This window comes from Tenrec ecaudatus, chromosome 3, assembly GCF_050624435.1.
Source record: "Tenrec ecaudatus isolate mTenEca1 chromosome 3, mTenEca1.hap1, whole genome shotgun sequence".
Classification (NCBI taxonomy): domain Eukaryota; kingdom Metazoa; phylum Chordata; class Mammalia; order Afrosoricida; family Tenrecidae; genus Tenrec; species Tenrec ecaudatus.
Window position 1 is genome coordinate 200,970,966 of NC_134532.1, and position 23,569 is coordinate 200,994,534.

Here is a 23,569-nt window from a genome sequence, read left to right on the forward strand (position 1 = left end):
GACCCCATGCTGAAGAAGACCAGTATGGATTAGTCTAGGGGATCCATTGACGAAAACCTCTCCATCAACCAACTCAGGGAGCAGAGCAAGCTGCAGAGCCTGTCCTCATACCATTAATTAAGGGACTACCTAGAGGACTGCTGGCCTAATTGGTTCCTGGCCCACATAAGTAGAACAGTTGCTGATGCCTCTATTCCAAGGGGAAGGCTTGAGAACGCCTTATCATCTGATAAGAAAGACTCCTGGTATGGGTGCTGGGCAGTCACAGAAAGTAGAAAGGAGTATAGATAAACATAGACTTAAAAGGGGGGTGGGAGAAGAAAAAAAATGAAGTAAAGCAAATAAACATACACAGTTTCCTGAAAGAAAGCCCTCATTAGTTGACAGTTAAGGTGTCTAAATCTTTCTGACATTGAGGAAGACTTGAAGCACTTAATGAGGAAGACCAAAGATTCGAGCCTTCAGAATGGATTTCACCTCCGTGTAAAGAAAACAAAAACATTCATAGCTGGACCAAGAACCAAAATCATGGTAAACACAGAAAATACAGAAAGTGCCCAGGATTGAATTGTATGGAGCCTCATGGAATCAGCAGTCTAGAAATCAAACAGTGTGTTGCAGTGGACACAGACGTTGTGCTTCTTTAAAGTGCTCATAGGTAAAGATGTCACTTTGAGCTCTCAGATGAGCCTGACCCAGTCTGTGTTATTTTCAGGCCCCTCCCCCGCCTTTGAAAGCTGGACAAAGGATAAGGCAGACTGAAATATAATTGATGCCTTTGAATCACGGTGTTAGGGAAGAACATTGAATGTACCATGAACTGCCAGAAGGACAAACAAATCTATCCTTGAGAAAGTACAACCAGGATGTTCCTTAAAAGCAAGAATGAGGACACTTGGTCCTGTGTACTTTGGATGGGTTATCAGCTATAGGATCCAGTTCCTGGAGGAGAATATCAAGCTTGCGAAAGTAGGGAAGGAGTGAAAAAAGGAAGATCTTCGACAAGAAAGGTGGGCACAGTGGCTACAATCATGCCCTCACACATGGCAATGACTGTGAAGATGTGCGGGGAGGATTTTGTTCTGTGATAGGTAGGATCATGGTGAGTTGGAACTAATTCGATGGCACTTAACATCCACAACAACAAGCCTTACCTGCCTCCTCTCCCACAATCTTTATGAGAAAACTGTCAACATGGCACACCCACACAAGAAACAAAATCCTTCTTCTTACACAGTCATCCTTAAGTTAGTTAGTCAAACCTAACTTCAAAGGAAGCCTCACGATAACTGATACTTATCAACAAATTCTTCCACTCATTGGCATGAACCAGCGGCCACCAAGGATCACCACACCTTTCACACAAACAACAGCATGGAAGATCGATAACGCAATTAATAATGCCCAAAGACGACAGCACAAAACAAATCTAGTTAGCAAATTTAGTATCCATAAAGAGATTTGAAGAAAACCATTCCATCCAAAACAAAAAACAACAACCCCACAAAAAAAAAACTAAACACACACACACACAGAGCATGACTTCCTGAACAAGAATTCAAAGATCAAGAACAAGTTCCTAAAATTAAAAAATTTGATTGTCACAAGGACAGAGTCAAAAAATTATTTTAACTAAAAATCAATGGTCAATGAGTCAAGTCTGACTTGTGGCAATGTCACGTGTCAAAACAGAATTGTGCTCCATCGGGTTTTCAATGGCTTTTTGTTTTGTTTTGTTTATTAGGAGCAGAGTGCAGTAGACTCCCATACCACTCTTCCAGGGGAACTCTTGGTGGTCTCGAACTGCCCACCTTTCCATTGGCAGTCAAGTAAGTGAACCATCTGGACCACCCAGCGACTCCACGAGGTGTCCAGCATAGACTTCCATATAAAAAGAGCAGAAAGCTTGGGGTGGCAGAAAGGAACGGGAAAGTCTTGCTGAATGCTTTTCTGTTAGAGACAAGGAAAGTGTTTTGAAAATAGATCATGATGACGTGACAGAACATTGTGAATATGCTCAGTGCCACCAAATAACACATTTTAAATGGATAGACGTTATGTTATCTGCATTTGACCACCATTAAAAAAATATAGCTTCCTGGATGGAGAGAGCAAATGGAAAATGGTCCAGAGAAACATGGCACCAACACTGGCATCTAGAACCATGAGCAGACTTTTTACGTGTCTCTTGCAGATTGATGGGCAGTGGATTTTCTAAAGGGCTCCGAGAAGACCAGCCTAGAGAGCAAAGTGGACCTAAACCCAACTAGTACAGAGCATTCATACTCTTAACGTACAGGATGAACGCCACTTCCCGAACTACCCCACCAGGGACACACCAAGGCGATTCAAGGTAACCCAAGTTTAAGGCCAGCCGGATTTCTGCAACAGTAAAAGTTAAGTCAGAATCCAAACAGGATGTCGGTGCTGGTGTAGCATCAAGGATGTGTCATGGCATGCATTAAACTGAGCCTTCTGCTTCCTTAAGAGCCACAAACTCAGGTCCCACCAGGATGCAGTAATGGGGAAGCTTATACTTTGCTTAGGATTTGTGGGATTTTCCAGAGCATGTTCGCCCCTGAAGAGCCTTCACTGAAATCATTGGGAGTTATAAGCTCATAAGAGCTGTAGAATTGGGTCCTAAATGTCATCTCACAGCTCCTCCGAGGCCCACAGAGGAAGTAACAAAATGTCACTGAGCTGTTGACTGTTGTATGCCTCAGCCTCCCTCCAGCCAAAATCAGAGGGCAAAACCCGCTTCGTGAAGGGTCAAAGCCAGGTGGCTTTTTTCTGGTCTGAAAACATACCGCGCGAGACTTCCCGCTGCGCACATACAGAGGATCTGCATTTTCTCCTCATTTACAGCGTTCTTTACAACTCACCTAAAACACATCATTTCCCTCCTGCCTACGCCACATATGTATTATTTATTTATCAGATTTATATTGTGCTTGCCTCCCAAAGGCTCAAGGCGCCACGTAGCTAACTCTTCAGATAATAAACATTAAACTCTTCTTAGAAATCCATTTACAGCACAGTCGCTGGTGGAGAGGCGAAAGGGACTGTGAGCAAAGGCAGGGAGAAAGGAAGGACCGTGGGCCTAACGGAATGCACCAACAAGAGGTCGTCCTGATGGGAGGCAGTCATCAAAAGTTAGAGCCCCTGCCCCTCCCTGATCAGCCCTGCCTCCAAAGACCTGGAGGTACTTCCTGTTCCAAGTAACATCCAAACCCTTTCCATTTTTGTTCCTGGGGGGGGGGGGGGAGCAGTGTTTGGGTGGGGAGGTGGTGGCAGAGTATGACAGTGTCCCTCAGGGCTCTCAACAGCGTGGGTTCAGTACAAACATACCTACACAGACAACTGTTCTCATCAAATGCAAAGGGTTAGGAAATGTTACATACACCAACGTTCTGTAAAGACTCGCTAGAATGTTCGGATTTTCACAACAGCTTTATGGGCACATAATTCACATAACCTACAATCCAATAGTTCCCTCCTATTAAAAAGAGTTGCACACAATCATCACCGCAATCAGTTTTAGAACATTTTCTTCTGTCTTGTACTCACTGGCTCCCCAATTCCACACAACCTACATTTTTTTAAATATAGATGAATAATACAATTCATGTTCATGCCTCGGTTTGGCTGAGTATCCACGAAGACCAGGTGCTTTATTGACTTCCAGAGGCCATCGCAGTCCAACTGTTCCAAGATTCTCGAAATCAAAAAGCGACAGGGTGAGCTCAGTTACCAAAGCCCAGGCCGCATGGACTTGGCAAAGCCACGGGTTGACTTCTCCCTTCTGTAGCTGGGGCGTGAGGGAAGGAGTGCTTAACCAGGAACTCGTCCCAGCAGCTCTTGGTAGAACCAGTCAAGAATGAGAGCAAGGAACCAGTCTCTTCTGATTAACATCCCCAAACAAGACATGACCGTTTGCACTGAGAAGAAACAGTGTAGCTCTCCTGTCAGTACCCAGTAGGAGAGAGAAATGCCGGCAGAAAGAACAAAAATAATAACTACTGGTATTGCTATTCGTATTATATAGTGTTCACTTGTGAACACTCTCTCTTGTCAGTACTGCTCTGCTGTTGAGGTGACTCCTCACCCCTGGAGTCAAACTATAAAATGGAGACATTTTCTTAATTTTACCAATTTAAGCTTAGCTGAAGTTTTTTGTTTGTGTTTTTCACCATTTCTTGGCCTCTTAGCTAAGAGCAAGCACAATGAGTTATTTGTCCAAAGTCACTCAGCTAAGAGTCCAGCCCAGCACTAAAAACATAGGCAAGAGCTTTGGGGGCGGAAAGCAAGGAAACTTTCAGAAACCATTCGGTGAGTTGACAAAGGGAGCCGGCTGACTGCTCTTGGCAGAGCATGCTGGATCAAGTTCACCACTGTGAACGTGACTAATAGAGGTTGCCAGCAAAGACTAAACTAAGGTGGCAGCAGAACCTGGGGCAAACTTCTGCCTCCAAGCAGACAGAAGTGATAGAGCAACCCTGAACCAACATGTAGACAGAAGTCTAGAACTCGCTTGCTTGGGTTTACCCTCCCATGAGCCCCTACGCTAGCCCCACCCCCATCCTGAGTGAGAAGGGACCTGAAGTTGGTAATGGAGGCCCACTGGATGCATAATTCATTGCATATTTATGCCAAATGAGCTTACAGTTCGACAGTGAGTCATTCTCCATAATCTTTTATGATCCCATTAAATATGAATATCATGCATTGAGCACTTAAGTCCTTGCCAAGCACTTGACATACATCATCACACTTAAACCTCCATGAGATGTGATAAGGTAAATAACATAACGATCCTGGTCTTACAGGTGAGCAAATGGAGGTACAGAGAAGTTGAGTGAATTTCCCCAAGACACAGAACTAGTAAAAGGCCGAGAGCAGCTTCAAATGTAGAGACCCTGGCTCCAAAAGGGTCACGAGTTTTGTTTTTAAAATCTGTTCTATTTCTTCGGATTCCAGGGCTCTGAAACCCCCACTCTGATCAGCTGACCTCTCTCATGAGAAGTATTATCCTTATTTTCAGTTAGAGGGCGCTTTCTACTCCTGTAAAGATTCACGGTCTTGGGCAATTCAACCCAGTCCTATAGGGTACCCAGGGTACCTATGAGTCAAAACTGACTCCACGGCAGTGAGTGAGAGAGAGAGGGAGAAAGAGAGAGGGGGGATCTGTTCAGACACCCACTCTGACCAACCGGCAATGATCACGAGAAGGTGAAAGAAGGTACACCCCTGAGTGAATGGAGACATGGAACCGTGGCGCACTGGGACGTTCCCATGTGTCGGAGCAGGATGGATGCACCATAGGGTTTTCAGTAGCTGCTGTTCCCGAAGCAGACTGTCAGGTCTTTCTTCCAAAGCTCTCGGTGCAGACTCAGATCTTCAGCCTTTGGTTTCACAGTCAAGTGTGTTTCGTTTGAGACCACCGGAGCTATTCTAGCCTTGCAAAATTCAGAAAGTTGGATAATGCCAGGTACCCTTGGCAATGTGACACCTAGGAAATTTTAATCGGACAATGATATTTTATGTCTGACAATCAGCACTTTTAAGCGTCATTCCACCCTATTCCCCTCTAACCCTTACTTAGGTAGCAACCGGATAAGAAAGTTTTGGTGCCAGCAGGTGATTTAAACAACTTAGGGGACACTCGGCCTTCAGCCAGGTTCACTCCCTAATCACCACAAAAACTCCCACCCCAGGTCTTTCCCACCTCTTTCAGCCCATTTCACACCTGTTTGGGGCCAACTGCTTTCTTAAGAAAGGCTCACTGTTGATGTAATAAGCCTTTTCTTTTGTCCATTTAAATATCTATAAACACACACAGAGGCTCCCAATTATTTATATATATAATTATACATATATAGATATATAATTTAAATGTATCATTTGGCAATTTATATATAATTATCAGTCTCTCTTAGGGATATATATATTTAAAAGAATAAGGGAAAATGTTTATTATATAAATTATATATATACATATATTTAGAGAGAGAGAATGAGAGTGAATGAGAGAGGAAGAGAGAATTCGGAGAATGTTTACAGAGTAATAAATTTTTTCATACTCTCTTGCTACATCTGTGGTGTCGTTGACCTTGACATCCAAACCAACTTTCAATTGAGGGCCCGTCTTGCATTGGCAAATGGTGACAAAATATGAGTATAGAAGAACTGTAATGCTAGAAAGGGATCCTACCATGACTGGGTTCTGTCATTCTAGAACAGAATCTATGTGATCATGCCCAGCAATTTTATTTCTGTACATATAGTCCAAAGTTCCATTAAAAATGAGGATTATTTTGGTGCTACCAGCTGGGAGGCAAACTGGATGTCCATCCCTGGCTGAGTGCAGAGGTAAATTGTGGTAGATGACACCTATGCAGTATTATGCAGTGCATTCATGGAACAACTGGACAGACCCTGGAGAATGTAATGCATCACCAAACAGGTGAAAATGTGGAGTAAAATCCAGAAGGCATTATGGATGAAGATAAGTAGTGTGTATGTCATAGAGAATAATACACATTTCATTACAGCACCAAACAAATCAACATCAACTACATTAGACACGTGACAGTGTTTGTTGCAGGGGGCAGGAAAAGGGTGAGAGAGAAACAAATAGATATTGACCATTGTGTTGATAACTACGATTTATATTTGCCTATACCCTAGAGGCTCTCTTACCTTATCTTTGTTCATAATAAATGTTTAACAAAGGTCAGTTTTACCGTGATTTATTAGACTTCTGATTTATGAGTTTCCTTTAAGGCTATTTAATGAAATTCTGCTCTTCATAGAATTAAAAGGTAAAAACTGAAGTTCCTTTAGTTTAGATTTTCCCAAAGTATGTCTCATGAAGCACAAGTCCCCAAAATTTTTAATAAAAGAAAAGGACTCTGGAGTCAAATAAATTTTTGAAACACTTCCCAAAGACCCACATTGAAAATTTTATTAAAAGTTCTGAGAAGTCTTAGGATAGAGAAACCCGCTTACCTTTGTTAAACCCAGTGTTTTCCCTCTTATTAATTAAATGCGTACTGTTTCTATCTTAGCTACTAAGAGTGTCTAATTACTTCAATCTTTTCTACAGAAGATTGAAGTCACTGAGGCTGTCAGTTTGCGTGGATCTAAAATCAATGGCCATGGAAGCAGCCATCAAGAAGTCAAACACTGGGAAAATCTGCTGCACAACCTACTGAAAAGGACCTCACTTTGAGGACAGCGGTGTTCCTAACCCAAGTCCTGGTAGTCCCCTAACCTCCTGTACCTGTGAAAGTTGGACAATGAAGAAAGAAGACCCCAGAAGAAGAGGTTCATTTGCAGTATGATGTTGATGAAGAATGTGGGCGGGACCACCAGACGAGCAAACAAAGCTGTCTCGGAGGAACCAAAACCACGATACTCCTTACACGGGAGAATGGCATGACTTCATCTTACATATTGGGCCAGGTTATCAGGAGAAACAAGTCCCTGGAGAAGGACATCATGGTCAAGAAAGCAGAGGGTCCTTGAAGAAGATGCTCTGTGAGATGGATTGGCACCCTGGATTCAACAATGGGCTCCAACCTAACTGTCCGTCGTGTGGGCAACCGGCTGAGGGGCGCCTTGTCCTGGTGTACATAGGCTTGCTCTGAGTCAGAGCTGCCTCAAAGGCAAATAACATTTGCTTAAGAAAAGAGCTAACCTTGGCATACTTTGCAGACGAATAAGCCGACACTCAGAGAGGAGCTGAGCTTCACACGCTCAGGGTGACAGGATGGACTCAGACGCTCCAAGTCCATGGCCATCTAGTATTTGCTCCCCTCCAAGTCCCTGCTGTCACTTAGAAGTGGGGCACCGCATACTTCTTGATAATTGCACTCCCTAGGAATGAACTAGAACACTGCTTCAACCGGTGAATGCCCTTTAAGGAAGGCTCTTGGGTCACTTTGAAGGAATTTACCCAGTTGCTTTTTTTTCCTTTCTTTCAGTATGATAAGTTATTATAATGAGGGACAGCAAACTAGCTAGTCCAATGTAAACTGCTCTCTTGGCTAAGCTTAGGCTGACAAGGAAGCAGCTGCCTGATTGAACTTTATACCCGGACCACCCAGGAAGCAAAGGGACCTGGGGCTTCCCAGTGGGAAATCTTCCTTACAAACAGTGACAAGGTTTTCTTTACTTTCTCTGTTCCTCCATCCCTCCCTCCCGCCTTTCTTTCTTTCCATTTTTATTTCTTTTTCTACAGTGCAGTTCCCTTCCATCCCTTTCTTTTTTGCTCCCAGGCACGTCTCACACACTCACCCTGGGGAGGAACCCAGGCCAGCCTGGGGTGACAGACCAGCATCTCTCCTACCTTCCACTTGATAGGCAGCGGTAGCTGCCCCCCAGGCAAATCCTTCCGGGAAGGCCATGGTTTCTGTGGACGCTGGGGAGAATGGAGCTTTGTGGCTTTGCCTTGCAGGAGCACAGTCACGAGCCAAAGATCAAGCGAACTCTCACCCCAGGCAGGATCCCAGAAGGCTCCTGTATACGTAAGCAAGAGTCAGATTACAGCCCTCTTGGCTGACCCTGTGAAGAATTGTTAAGAATCAATGATCCCTTCAGAACCAGTGGTGTGAGTGGCGATACTGGGAGGGTAGAAGGAGGGAGGGTTGGAAAGGGGGAACCAGTTACAAGGATCTACATGTGACCTCCTCCTTGGGGGACGGACAACAGAAAAGTGGGTGAAAGGAGACATTGGACAGGTCAAGATATGACAAAATAATAATTTATAAATTATCAAGGGATCATGAGGCAGCGGGGAGGGAGGGGAAAAATGAGGAGCTGATGCCAGGGGCTTAAGTGGAGAGCAAATGTTTTGAGAACGATGAGGGCAATCAAGGTACAAATGTGCTTTACACAATTGATATATGTATGGATTGTGATAAGAGTTGTATGAACCCCTAATAAAACGATTAAAAAATAAAATTTAAAAAAATTGATGACCTTTGTACTCTGAGAACAATTATACTTTGCCTCTGAGCTCCTGTTGATTTCTCGGAGAGCAAGACCACAGTCAGGGTAAGCTGAGTCCCTGCTTTGGCACGGCTCCCATTCACCTGAGCTTTCCCTCTTCGGCATAGTGCTTGGACTTCCTTCCTTCCTTCCTTCCTTCCTTCCTTCCTTCCTTCCTTCCTTCCTTCCTTTCTTCTTTCCTTCCTTCCTTCCTTCCTTCCTTTCTTCTTTCCTTCTATCCTCCCTTCCTTCCTTCCTTCCTTTCTTCTTTCCTTCTATCCTTCCTTCCATCCTTTTTTCTTTCCTTCCTTCCTTCTTTCCTTCCTTTCTTCCTTCCTTCCTTCCTTCCTTCTTTCCTTCTATCCTTCCTTCCTTCCTTCTATCCTTCCTTCCTTCCTTCCTTCCTTTCTTCTTTCCTTCTATCCTTCCTTCCTTCCTTCCTTCTTTCCTTCTATCCTTCCTTCCTTCCTTCTTTCCTTCCTTCCTTCCTTCCTTCTTTCCTTCCTTCCTTCCTTCCTTCCTTCCTTCCTTCCTTCCTTCCATCCTTCCTTCAAGGAGGCAGCTCACGTCGCTAGAATTTTCCTTCAGCTCCTCCCTCCTTTCCTCCGCCCCATTCTCTCAAGAGGATCATTTTCAGCGGCTGCTGCCCACTGCCATCGAGTCCATGCTGGCTCACAGTGACCCTCTAGGACAGGGTAGAACTGCCCGTGTGGTTTTTCCAAACTATAACACTTCACAGGAATCCAGAGCCTCGTCTTTCTCCTTCTGAGTAGCTGGGGGTTTCAAACGGCCAACCTGGAGTTTAGAGTAGCCCAATGCACAACCACTGCACTACCAGGTCTCTTAGAGTCACTCAAATGTTGTTGTTATTGGTTTAATTGACTAATACTATCACTTCTGGGTTTTGTGATTTCCTCCCCAATGTTTAATATGATCATTTGACTTCTGGGCAGAGGAGGGGCAATGAGTCCTTTAAAGCAGAGTAGATCGCTGTGTGGGGGTGAAGGGACCCTTTAGCATAGATGAGAGAATAGGAATCTGACCATTCTGTTGTACTTACCCATCGTCGTTGCACTGATTTTGACTCACGGCACCCTTAGAGTGACCCCCCAAACCCAAGGCCCTGCCACTGAGCCTATTCCCACGCATAGTGAGCGACCCTCTCGACACACTGCCATGGAGTCAACTCTGACTCAGAGCAACCCCATGAAGACAGAGTTGAACCGTTCCTGTGGGTTTGCAAGACTGCAAAGCTTTCATGGGAGTAGGAAGCCTCATCTTTCTCCCGGGCACAGCTAGTTGTTTCGAACTTCTGGACTTGTGGTTAGCACCTCAATGCATAACACAATATATCACCCAAGGAGGCGACATGGCAGAGGAGTGGGGGGTCAGGGGGTAGGACCAAACTCGACCATGGAGTCAGTTTTGCCTCTTAGAGGCCCTAGAGGACAGGGTAGATTGCCCTGTGATTTTCTGATACTGTCACTCTTTAGGGAAATAGCAGGTCTCATCCCTGCCTAGCGGTGTGACTGGCGATTCCAACGTGCCAACCTCGTGGTTAGCCATCTAGCTCATAGCCAGGCTCTGAGCAGGCCTCAGAGGCCAGCAGGGCTCCTCTGCAAACATCCGATTCTGGACACAAGGGCGTGCTCCTGACCTGTGCCAAAGGTTTTTGAGTCCCTAGGTAATATGAAAATGGTTAACCCATTCAACTGCTCACCCAAAGGATGGCCGTTTGAATCCACCCAAGGGTGCCTCAGAAGAAAAGCCTGGCAATCCACTGGCGAATGAACTCAGCCTTTGAAAGCCCTAGAGAGTACACTTTTACTCAAACCTGCTGATTCACCATGAATCAGAATCAAATAAATGGTGACTGGTGCTACCAGTCAGGAGGGGTCTTATCTTGCTTTCTCTGGATTGAGTCCGTTTCTTCCAGAGAAGAGTCCTACAACCTCCTGCCTCGGGAATAGAACCCAGTATCCCTTCTCTGTGCCTTAGAAGGAGGTCAGCAACGCTCTCCTGTGAGCTGTGCTGGTTCCCTTGAGGTCCGCCCTGTCCAATTTCATTTCTTCAGAGCCTGCACCTGCTTCTCTGCCTGGACTGGGGAGAAGCAAGCTGTGGGAAAGGAACCTGGGAACAGAGATGGAATGGTTCATTGTTAGTTGTTGATGTTTTTTATTTAAAATCATTTTTATTGGGGGCTCTTACAGCTCTTATAACATTCCATACATCAATTGTGTCAAGCATATTTGTACCCGATGTCATCATCATTTCCAAAGCATTTTCTACTTGAGCCCTTGGTATCAGCTCCTCCATTTTTCACTGAAGGCCCTGCGTGCAAACAGCTAACGTGCTTCACTGATAACTGCAAGACTCTCTAGAGGTACCTAGGAAGAAAAGTCTGGCATTCACCTCTCCTAAAACTAGGCACTGCAAACCCTATGAAGCGAGTTCTAATCTGACAGGGTCACCTGAAGCTGGAATGGACTGGAGAGCAACTGGTTTGTTTTTCAACTAAAACTACACTTTTAAATTACATTATTGGCCACATACTTATTCAAACCCCTACTCCAGCCTTCCATCCATTGTGCCTGACAGATGCCCAACTCATGAGGTGGTTTTGTTCTTTGCATCTTTCATTGGTTTGGGTTTGGTTTCTGCGGCGTAAATTGACTTCTGGCTTCTTTCTCCAGAGGCTTGAGTTCCAGCTTCCTCCACACTACACAATTTCTATTTCACAATCTGCTTTCTAGTTCCCAAACGTTCACACATAGTTCCCGAGTCTTGGGGTCACCACCGCACCCACTTTCACTGTCTCTGTGTTTTTATTATGCTCTTACTGTCCATGTAGTTCAGACTCTGAAGGAAATAGACCTGAAGGTGCTTATTCTCCACACGATTGCAGCCAACAGCCATCCAGAGTCATTTTTATTGCAGACTTTGTGATAGCACTACAAAGGGGTGGCGGTGGCGGGATGATTTGAGGACTCTGTCACTCTCATTTTTCAAAGGAAAGAATCAAAGTAAAGACAGGTATTCCTGCCTCAGAGAAAGTTAATGGCCAAATTGGAGTGTCCTAATCTGTACACAGGAGTAGTGGTACCCTGTCCTACATAGTCTCATGAGTCGGTGTTGACCAGATGGCAATGAGTTTGGGGGTTCTGTTTGTTTGTTTGCTGTTTTAAACTTTATCACACTATTCTTCCCCTGGCTATTCTCTGAAATATTCCAATTTGAGGTTTATAGAAAGGCACTGATAGTTTAGTGGCAAACTTGGTGTTTTCTGTGCCGGGCACCCAGGTCTGATTCCTGGCCAGCTCACTTCAACCCAGACTACTTTGATATGCAGCCACCAGTCGGCCAGTGAGGCTGTGTGCTCCTGTCAGGAGGTAAAAGATTCAGAAGCCCTTCCAGTCTAAGATGAACTAGGAAGAAAGATCATCTATTTTCCAAAGTTATCCAGTAAAAGTCCATGGAGCCCAACAGTACAGCTCCCATGAGTTTGGGGAAGTGCTTCATTTTGTTGCGCATAGGAGCACCACGAGCCAGCAACTATGCAGTGGCAGCTAGCATCAACAACAAAATGAAAGGATTCATTTTATAACAACTCTCTCCATTCTTCCTAACTGTAACCCTGAAGGAACAAGACAGAAAGATAAAAGAGAGAAATGTTGTTGTTGTTGTTGTTGTTGTTGTTGTTGTTGTGATGTGGCGTTGAGTTGGTTCCAACTCAGAGCGACCCTGTGCACAACAGAAGGCACTGCTGCCCCCCCCCCCCTTGCATCCTCCCAACAGTGGTTTCTATGTCAATCCAGTTTTCCTCCTTTTCACCACTTCTACTGCTCAACACGATCTTCTCCGGGGACCGCTTTCTTCTGATAACCTGGCCAGAGGTCCTGGGCCAGCTCTCTGCTACTCTTGTGTCTAAGGAGCATTCTGGATGTACTTCTTCCTAAAAGCATCTGTTTGTCCTCTTGGCAGTCCATGACACTTTGGATAGTCTTCTCCGGCACCATAATTCAAATGCATCCACCTCTTCTCCAATCTTTCTAATTTAACGTCCAACTTTCACATACATATGAGGTGACTTAAAATAGCATGGCTTGAGTCAGGTGTCCCTTAGTCCTCAAAATAACCTCCTTGTTTTCAACGCTTAAAAGATATATTTTTGCAGCCTATTTACCCAATGTCTTTTGATCTCCTGACTGCCGCTTCCATGAGCATTGGCTGCGGATCCAAGGGAGACAAATTCTTCAAATCCTTTTCAATCTTTTCTCCGTTTATCATGATTTTGCCTATTGGACTAGTTGTGAGGATTAGTTATGGCGCTTCCTCCTATAAGCCAGCTTTTCTGAGGATTTGCTCAGGAACACATTGAATGCCTATGGTGAGAGGATAAAACCAGGATGCAACTCTTTCTTGATGTTAAACCATGGAGAAACAGAAGAGTTTAAGAGACACTTAAATATGAAATAAGTGTCAAACATGAGGGGTGTGCTATTAAATTAAACCTTATCATCTTCCAGGGAGCTCTGGAACACTATTGTTTAAGCCCTTACCTGCACAGTCAGTGGTTCAAACCCACCAGCCATTCCATGGGGAAAATGTATAGTACTCAGTTGCTCTACAGAAACATTAGCAACCTGGGACAGTCTTTAAGGAACTGGTGCTCTGTCTTTTAAGGGTCACTATGGATTGAAATTGACTCGAGGACAATGGATTTGGCATTTTGGTTTTAAAATCTGACCGTTCAGAAGCAGTCATCATCAATGACATAAAAGGGGATTAGCATAAATATTAAAATATATCCACTAACGAACACTAGATGGCACTATTGCGATTATTTTAAGTTTACAAGTTACCATATGAACCTTGTATTAACAGCTTGAGCCCTACTCAGTCTAACCCTGTAGGACGGAGTAAACCTGCCCCATAGGGTTTTCCAAGGTTTACATCTTTATGGAAGCTGACGGCTTCTTCGTGCTCCTACGGAGTGCTTCGTGAGTTTGAACCACCAACCTTGTGCTTAGTGATCCAGCACTTCACTACTGTACCCTGGCAGCCTCTGCAGAAGTTACTTGATGAAAAATAGCTCAGTTTCATTTTCCTTAACTGAAATCGCATTCTTTCTCAAACGTTTGTGTCAGGACCTCATTACGCTCTGGAAAATAGTCGAGGCGCCTAGAGAGCTTTTCATGTGGTGACTTATAGCTAGCAGTGTCCACCGTAACAGGAATTAAAACTGAGCTGTTAAACATGTTTTATTAATATTTAAAAGAGCAAAAAGCATGCTAAGATAAACAGAATATTTTATTAATAATAACCACATAATCCCCGGCAAAAATGTCTAATGGAGAGAGTGATATATTTTACATGTTTGCAAATCCCTTAATGTCTGACTTAATAGAAGACAGCTGGATTCTCTTATCTGCTTCACAAGGTCATCTGCGTGATATGGGGTCTTATCTCTGGAAAAATACATGTACCACTCATAAAAGAGTGACAGGGAAAGGCACGAGGGAAGATTACTTCTCAGTATAATTATGAAAATAATGTGGACTTTGAGGTCCCCAAAGGGCTCAAAAACCCCAAGGCTCTACGAGTCACCCATCCAGAGTTGCTGTCCTGGTTTTTCCTTCCCTCCCTCCCTCCTCCAGAACCTGCAAGGCTGCCTATCAACCCTCTGTAACCTTCACACCTTCCAAAGAGTTCACACCGTGAACGTCCCCTATCCCTAAGGCCGGAAGTTGGGAAGTGAATAAGGACGTTGAACACTGAGTAAGGAAGACCGAAAAAGAATGGATGCATTTGAATTGTGGTGCTGGCAAGTAATATTGGAAGTTTCATGGGCTGGCCAAAGAACACACAAGTCTGTCATGGAAGAAATGCAGCCAGAATGCTCCTTAGGAGCCAAGGATGGTGAGACTTTGACTCACAGGCTTGGGATGTTTTCAGCAGAGAAGAGTGCTGGAGGGAGACATCATGCTGGGTAAAGTTGAGATGCAGGAAAGAGAGGAAGGCCCTTGACGAAATGGATTGATACAGTGACTTCAACGATGGGCGCAAACACAAGACCAATTGAGAGGGTGGTTCAGGACAGGATTGAATTAGTTCAAGTTGATTGTGCCAACCTGGCCGATTAACATATATGGGGTTCACTGAAGGGTGGAGAGATAAATGGTCAGTGAGCTTTGCCTTTCTAGTTCTCGGGTCTCTTGCTTTGTGATTGTTGGACCAGGGTGCAGCTGCCTTAGCCAGTTCCCTGTTTCAGGCAAAACTCACTTCCCCAAGGAGAAGCCACATGGACCTACCCCTATGCAGCCCTGGGTGCTGGAGCAGCCATGTGGAGACCCCTGCCAGTGCTGAGATGCTTACACGTTCACTGACTCAGCTTACCTTCTGCAGTCGGCATCATTGCGTCTGTTTTGTGAGATGGAGGAGGACTTTGTGGACTTTGAGGACATGTGGACTTTGAGGACATGTGTCGGACATATGGGTTAATGGGTTAATGTTGGACTTGTGGGCTTGGGCAGCACTGGGTTGGGATGTTTTCTTGATGTGCACTTACCCTTTATATAGAGGTCTCTCTTGTACATGAGTTTCTGTGGATTTGTTTCTCTAGAGTACCTAGACTAACACAGGATGGTGTTTTACTCTGTTGGACATAGGGTCAGAGCTGGCTCCACAGCACCAAACAACAACAATGGCTATAAGGCACAGGATTTGGCACCCACAATGTCAGATGAGCAGGAATTGTCTTTTTGCCTCTTTCTTTCTTTCCTTCTTTCTTTTTCTTTCTAGATGTAGGATTCTTCATGGTCTCATCTTCAAGACTGACTAGAAAAAAAATGTGTGTGTGTGTTATTGGTGAGTTCTCTCCCTCCATTTTCTGGATTCACAAGAAAATGCGGTGGAAAATAACGACCATCTCAGTATTATCGAGTCCATTCCGACTCAGAGATGCTATAAGACAGGGTAGAAGACAACAAATCTTTGTGGGAGTAGAAAGTCTCATCCGTCTCCCATGGTGGTTTTGAATTGCTGATCTTGCAGCTAACTGCCCAATTCTTTACCCACTATGCCACCAGGCTCCTTTAAATTTAGTTTCAATATAGATCAACTCTTAAAATGACTGGTGTCCCCAACTCTCTGCCTCTGGTTTTTGGCCCATGCCTGTTCCTGCCAAAATGTCCAAGCCCTTCAGATCCAACCATTTTCCACTTTTAAGACAGATAAATCCTTCTCTGGGGAGGTACATTTAGGTTCACCTGCCCCTCTCATGCCGCACAAGTCATTCTTTAAGGTCCTGAAACTTTCTGGGGGCACGATGCATGACTAGAGCACCAAATCCCAATTACTCAAAAGGCACACCAACTTCTGCCCACTGGCCACAATGGAGAGAAGTGTAAGTTAATGGTTATCGTTTTTTTCCTATAGGTGTCTGTTTTAGAAACCTTGGGAATGTTTTAAAAAAAAAACTTTCACTGCCATTGAGGCAATTCTAGCTTATAATGATCCTATAGGAGAAAGTAGAACTGCCCTTGTGGATTTCTGAGCCCCTAACTCTTTAGAAGAGTAGGAAGCTTCATCTTTCTCCTGCTTAGTGGCTAGTGGTTTCAAACTACTGACCTTGCAGATAGCAGCTGAAAGTCAAACCCACTATACTACCACAGCTTCTTCTTGGGAGTACTAAAAACTATGAATTCGGTATAGATGATGGAGGGGATGAGAAGGAGGCTTCAAACATTTGTGGGAAAATTCCCATTCTCTCTTAACCCTATTTCCACGTGAATTTTTGAAGCTCCTTTGAAGGAAGCAAATTATTCAGTATGGCTCTTCTAACCCCAGTCTGTGTATCTCCAACCAAATAACATTTTCTCAATGTACCTGGGTAAGAAAGTGGAGGGAGATGCTGATTGGAGTATAGGATTCAACTGTGAGAACCATCCTGCAGAATATACAGCGAACCATCGTAGAAGCAGGTAAAGGGATCTGCTAACAGCAAGAAAGGAAAGCCAGTAGGGGGGCATGTCCTTTAGATCCTTGTACAGTGAATCTCCTTGATCCAGGAGGCAGATTTGACACAGAGAAGTAGCAACAGCGGATCCAAAGCAGGAGACAGAGCGGTGGACTTCCCAAGTCACAGAGCAAGTAACGCTGAGTGCTTTAGACATGTGGTCTAATATCAGACTTATGGACTTGATCTGGACTAGGCTGGAATGTTTTCTCAATATTCAACTGGTCTTGTATATAAAATTTTCTTGTACAATAGACTTATGTGCATATATTTATAGGTTCAGTAGTAGGGTAGCAAATGGACATTGGGCCTCCTCATGCATACTCCCCCAGTACAATAGCACCTCACGCTGCTAAACGGTTATTGCAGACGTGTGTGTAAGCAAACGTGGTGAAGAAAGCTGATGGTGCCCAGCTATCAAAAAGATATAGCATCTGGGGTCTTAAAGACTTGAAGGCAAACAAGCGGCCATCTAGCTCAGAAGCAACAAAGCCCACACAGAAGAAGCACACGGCTTAAGCGAATACAAGGTGTTGAATGGACCATGTAGCAAACATCAAGGAACAAAAACAATCATTGTGTGATCACCTTCCTCACAGAATCGCTGAAAACGAAGGTGTGCATAAGCAAGTGTGGTGAAGAAGACTGATGGTGCCCGGCTACTGAGAGATATAGCGTCTGGGGACTTAAAGGCTTGAAAGCAAACAAGCAGCCATCTAGCTCAGAAGCAACAAAGCCCACACGGAAGCAGCACACCAACATGGGTGATCGTGAAGGGCAGAGGAGACCAGGTCTCAAACAACAAAGGTGGGGTGGGGTGGGGTGGGGTGTGGTGGGAATCACATCACCTTGAATGAGGGGGAGTGCGTGATGGGGACCCAATGCCCATCTGAAGACAGCTGGACATCCCTTGCAGAGGGGTACTGGGAAGAGATGAGTCACTCAGGGTTCAGTGTAGCAACAATGAAACTCAAAACCTTCCTCTAGTCCCTGAATGCTTCCTCCCCTCCCAATCATCATGACCCCAATTCTACCTTGCGGACCTGGTTATACCAGAGGATGTACAGTGGTGCAGTAGGGATCTGGAAACACAGGGAATCTAGGACGGACAAACCCCTCAACACCAGCGGTAGGAGTGGCAACACCAGGAGAGAAGGGGGTGTAGAAAGGGAGAACTGGTCTTGGGGATCTATGTGTAACCTCCTCTTTGGGAGATGGGCAATGAGAAGGTGAGTGAGGGGAGACGCCGGGCAGTGTAAGATAAGATATAATAATTATTTATAAACTATTAAGGGATCAGGGGGAAGAGGGGAGCAGGGAGGGAGGGAGGGGGAAGGGGAAAAAAGGGAAACCGAGCTGATTCCAGGAACCCAAGTGGAATGTGAATTTTGAGAATGACGAGTGCAATGAATGTATAAGGGTGCTTTGCTGAATTGATGTATGTATGGATTGTGATAAGAGTTGTATGAGCCCCAATAAAAAGATTTATTAATAAAAAAAATTCTTGTACACATGTGTCTCCCTGTATTTTTTCTCTAGTCTACCAGGCTAATCCAAGCACCATAATTCAAATTCCTCTATTCCACTTTGGTCCTCCTTATTCAATGTCTAATTTTCTTCTTTTTTTAATCATTTTATTAGGAGCTCATACAACTCATCACAATCCATACATATATCAATTGTGTAAAGCACATTTGTACATTCATTGCCCTCATCATTCTCAAAACATTTGCTCTCCACTTTAGCCCCTGGCATCAGCTCCTCATTTTCCCCTCCCTCCATGCTCCCCCTTCCCTCATGAACCCTTGATAATTTATAAATTATTATTTTGTCATATCTTGCCCTGTGCGACATCTCCCTTCAGCCACTTTTCTGTTGTCCGTCCCCCAGGAAGGAGGTCACATGTAGATCCTTGTAATCGGTTCCTCCTTCAATGTCTAACTTTCATACACTATGAGGCAATTGAAACTACCATGGCTTGGGATAGGTGCATCTTAGTCCTCAAAGTAACCTCCTTGTTTTTCAACATTTTAAAGTGGTCTTGTGCTGCAGATTTACCCAATTCAACATGTCCTTTGATCTCTAGACTGCTGCTTCCATGAGAATTGATGGTGGATCCAAGCAAGATGAAATTCCTGACAACTTCAGTTGTTTCTCCATGTGTCATGATATGATCAATTAGCCCAATTGTGAGGACTTTTACTTTCTTTATATTGAGTCGTAATCCATACTGAAGGGTGCAATCCTTGATCTTCCTTGGCAAGTGCTTTCATTCCTCCTCACTTTCAGCAATCAAAGTTGTGACATCTGCATATTGCAGATCGTTAATAAACCTTCCACCAATCCTGATGCCACATTCTTCTTCATATAACCCAGCCTCTCTATCTGCTCAACATACAGACTGAATAAGTATGGAGTGAGGATTCAGCCCTGACTTTTAAACACTGCTGTGTCTCCTTTTCTGTTCACACAACTACTTCTTGATCCATGGACAAGTTCCACATGAGCACAATATAATGCTCTGGAATTCCCATTATCCTTAGGGTTATCCAGTTCATTATCATCTACACAGTCCAATGACATAGTCAATAAAACACAAGCAGACATCTTTATGGTATTCTCTGCTTTGGGCTGAGATCCATCCGACACCAGCAATGATATCCCTTGTTCCATGTCTCCACATTCTCTTCTGAATCTGGCCTTAATCTCTGGCAGCCCCCTATCAATTTACTGTTGCAAGTATGTTGTATGGTCTTTGGCAAAATTTTGCTTGCAAGTGATATTAATGATACTGTTCTATAATTTTGAGTATGCTATTGAGTCACATTTCTTTGGAATTAGGACAAATAGAGAGCTCTTCTAGTCAGTTGGCCAAGTAGTTGTCTTCCAAATTTCCTGGTATAGACAAGTAAGTGCTTCCAATACTCTATCAGCTTGTTGAAACATTTTAGTAGGTATCCCGCATTCAATAGGAATCCATCTATTCCAGAAGCCTTGTTTATGACTAATACTTTGTGCTCACAATGGACCTCTTCCTTCAGTACAGAACTTCAGGTTCTTGCTTATATGCTTCCTTTGAAATGGTTGAATGTTGACTAGGATTTTTTTTTTTGGTACAGTGACTCTGGGTTTTCTTTCCATCCTCTTTTGATGCTTCTGCATCACTCAATAATTTCCCAAAGAATTTTTCAATATATGTACGTGGAAATCTATTAATAAGCCTTCCTCTGATCCTGGTGCTACGTCATTCTTCATAGGAGAAGGTACTCCCCCCCCCAAAAAAAAAAAACAAACAGAATTGTGCTGGGCAGAGCGAAGCTTTTATAGTATACATTTTTCCTGCTAGTTGAAAATGGAGCAGCTCACTGTGAGTTAGTGTACCCAGTGGCATCTCCTGGGAAGGTTCTCTCTGGTCAGAGTGAATTTTTTCATAAAAGAAGTTTCACTCTATGTGCAGCTGTGAAATTGTGTTTCCTGCTCAGGAAAAATGCAACTTGTGATATTGAACACAGTTTACAATTACAGAGCTATGGGAAAAAACTCAAGTGTACGGCATGTATGGTTTTCTTGTTTCAAAAAAGTTGAACTGTTAGTTGATGACAAACCTCATCTGGACGTTCATCAATTTCCTAAACAGATGAATGTCGACTCCTAGTTCATTCCACCCGGTCAGACTGTTAATCTAGCTTTCGATTTAGAGGACCCAAAAAGATAGTCTAACAGTGTGGGGGGGGGGGGGGGAAGGCCTGATTTGTGGCATATGAGGAACTTGCTCTGTTACCACGACAATGCACCTGCTCACACAACCATGTCAGGACACCAGGTTGGAGCAAAAAACAACCTTCCTCTCTTGAACCACGCACTTGACTCACCTGACCTTGCTCCTTGCCACTTCTTTGTGTTTCCACTAATGAAGAGGAACAAGAAAGGAGAGCAAACTGATGACATAGACAAGGTGAGTTAAAAAATAAGGGAGGTGCTCTCAGCCATCCAAATGAATGAGTTTGAAAAATGTGTCCAAGAATGGAATTGCATATTTGACAAATGTATTAAATGTAATGGAGAGTACTTTGAAGGTGATAAGGTTGTTTGGTAAAAACCTTAAATACATAGCCTTGAAAAAGAATTCTGCAGTTTGCTCAGCATTCAGATTGAGTAAATATGGTGAAAGAATACAACCCTGAAGTATACCTTTCCTGGTTTTCAACCACTCAATATCTGCCCCCCACCTTTTTTTTAATAACTGCCTCTTAGTCTATGCACATGAGCACAATGAGTGTTTTGGAATTCACATTCTTTGCAATGTTATCCATAGTTCATTATGGTCCACACAGTCGAATGCCTTCACATAATCAATAAAGCACAAGTAAACATTGTGTGAGCGTGCACACACACATTAGCATGTGTACATACAAAGCAAAAATATACATGGCATAAGCCATCTCTTTGTTCATTGTAAAACAAACTGCTCTTCAATGAGCATCTGGGGCCTATGGTAGTTCAGTTTCTGTCAAGTTTGTTGGGCCAGGATCCTCAATCGTTTGGCAGTTGTGACACAGCCATCCCCCCATGATGTGGCTTAACACAGGATAATCATCTACACAAAGGGATCTACTATGAGCAACCAATCAGTTGTACAAAGATTAGATCTGTGTACACCCCAATTCAGATCAGAGTGCTGATTCAATGCATTGAAAGGCTGTTTCCTGGTTAGCTGCAGAGGCTTTACAGAAGACTCTGAGGCCTTAGACCACCTGGATCCGAGGTTCCTAAACCTGGGGGATTGTTGGAATCCCCTGGAGATCTGGTGAAACTACACTTGCCTGGCTCCTTCCCCTAAAGATGCTGATTCATTAGGTAGCAAATAGAGCCTAGGGAATTGCAATTTCTCTAAGTCTTCACATCATTCCAATGATCAGGCAAGTTTGAGGACCCAGGCCCTGGATAGAAGGAGCCTGCTTCCCTGAAGCACTTCACAGAGCAGAGCCTCGTACCAGCCCCACAAGCAACTCACATTGGCCAGTCATATGATTAAGAAGGGGAGGGGAAGGGGGATTTACCTTGATAAACCACTGACCCTGTGGGGTAGCTAACAAATATATTCTCTCATAAAAAGAACTATGTTTTAAAAAGAAAGAATTCATGGAAACAGTCTGATGGCTTCAAAAATTACATTCTCCCAGTAGAAGAACACCTTCAGTTGGAGCTAGTCACTGGGGGAAAATGAAAGTAAAAAGAAACCTCCTGGAAAGCAAAGGTCAAACCCCCCTGCAGCTGTTTGTACAGATTCCCCCCCCCCCCCCCGGCCTGGACTTTCTGCGTGTCAAGAAAGACCCAGTAACTCTGGACTGAAGGAAGCACATTTTACAAAAGGCCTGACTCCTCTGAGTCATCAAGCTATTTTTAATATTTCAATAATTCTAACTGCAATTATACATTTATTTCCTATAAAACCTCCCAGGCTATCTAGAACATCAATTTTATTGCTTTGGGCTGGAATTATATAAACTCATTGTGGTAATACTGGCTTCTCATGCATGAAAATGCAAAAATGAATTAATTATAATAATGCTCTCAGATTCTTAGTAGCAAGAATCTCTTAGAACGCATGGGCCCCAGAAAGGAAATTAGTAATTTAAGGGAATCTTTGATTGTGAAAATTCTATCAACTGAGGTGTGTGTGTGTGTGAGAGAGAGAGAGAAAGAGAGACAGAAACAAAGAGAGAGATATATTTTTATGAATCAATAATAGCTCTATGCCAATGGATTTATATATGTACTCACATATATGTTTGTACATTCATGTAAACATGAGAGAAAGATGAGGCTCTCTGCTCACTTAAAGAAGGGTATACACTCGGACAAACTAAATAGGGTCGCTATGAGTCAGAGAAGTGAGTTTTATTTCTTGGCTATGTATACATAGTGGGCAGATGTAAAGTATATGCATCTGTTTCTGTTTTATGTGTACTTATCCATATAGTCATTAGGTGCTATCAAGTCATTTGTGACTCATCAACGAAATCATGTGACAGAGTTGAACTGCCTCAGAGGGGTTTCTGTATCTATACAGATGATCTTTGGAATCACCTGGGGATTAAGTGCTTCCATGTATGTGTAGAGCTGTAAATACTAGTATAACCAGGTGAGCACTCGTGTGTACATCTGTACATGTGTGCGTGTGACCATATGTGTATCTATGTATCATAAATCCTTCCAGATTAAGTAACTCCAAAACATGGACTGAGTAGTTTATCAAGCTGTCCCCAGTGTGGAGCCATATTAAAAATTCACACACCCCCGAATCAGGTCCAACACCCAGCAACCTAACAGGACAGGGTATAACTGCCCCTTGTGGGACTCTGAGACTGTAACTGTATAGGAATGGAAAACTTGGGTTCCAAACTGCTGACCTTGTGGTAAGAAGCCCAATGCATTAACCACAACACCACCAGGACTCCTGACCCATATTGATAGCTTGTAAATATGAGCTATATCTGTGAATACACTCAAGTGGGGTCCAAATTGTTTGCAACTCTTTATTTATTGATCTATTTCTCT

General features: G+C 43.7%; 1 protein-coding gene across 1 annotated transcript in view; it reads right to left on the minus strand.

The window, feature by feature from the left end:
* The window catches only part of LOC142442498 (cytosolic beta-glucosidase), a 145,122-nt gene extending 135,067 nt beyond the window's left edge, over window positions 1-10,055 (minus strand). The window contains exon 1 of the mRNA XM_075543593.1: window positions 10,052-10,055. Coding sequence (XP_075399708.1) covers window positions 10,052-10,055 — 4 coding nt within the window. The remainder of the gene's footprint in view (window positions 1-10,051) is intronic.
* Between the last annotated feature and the right edge of the window lie 13,514 nt (window positions 10,056-23,569).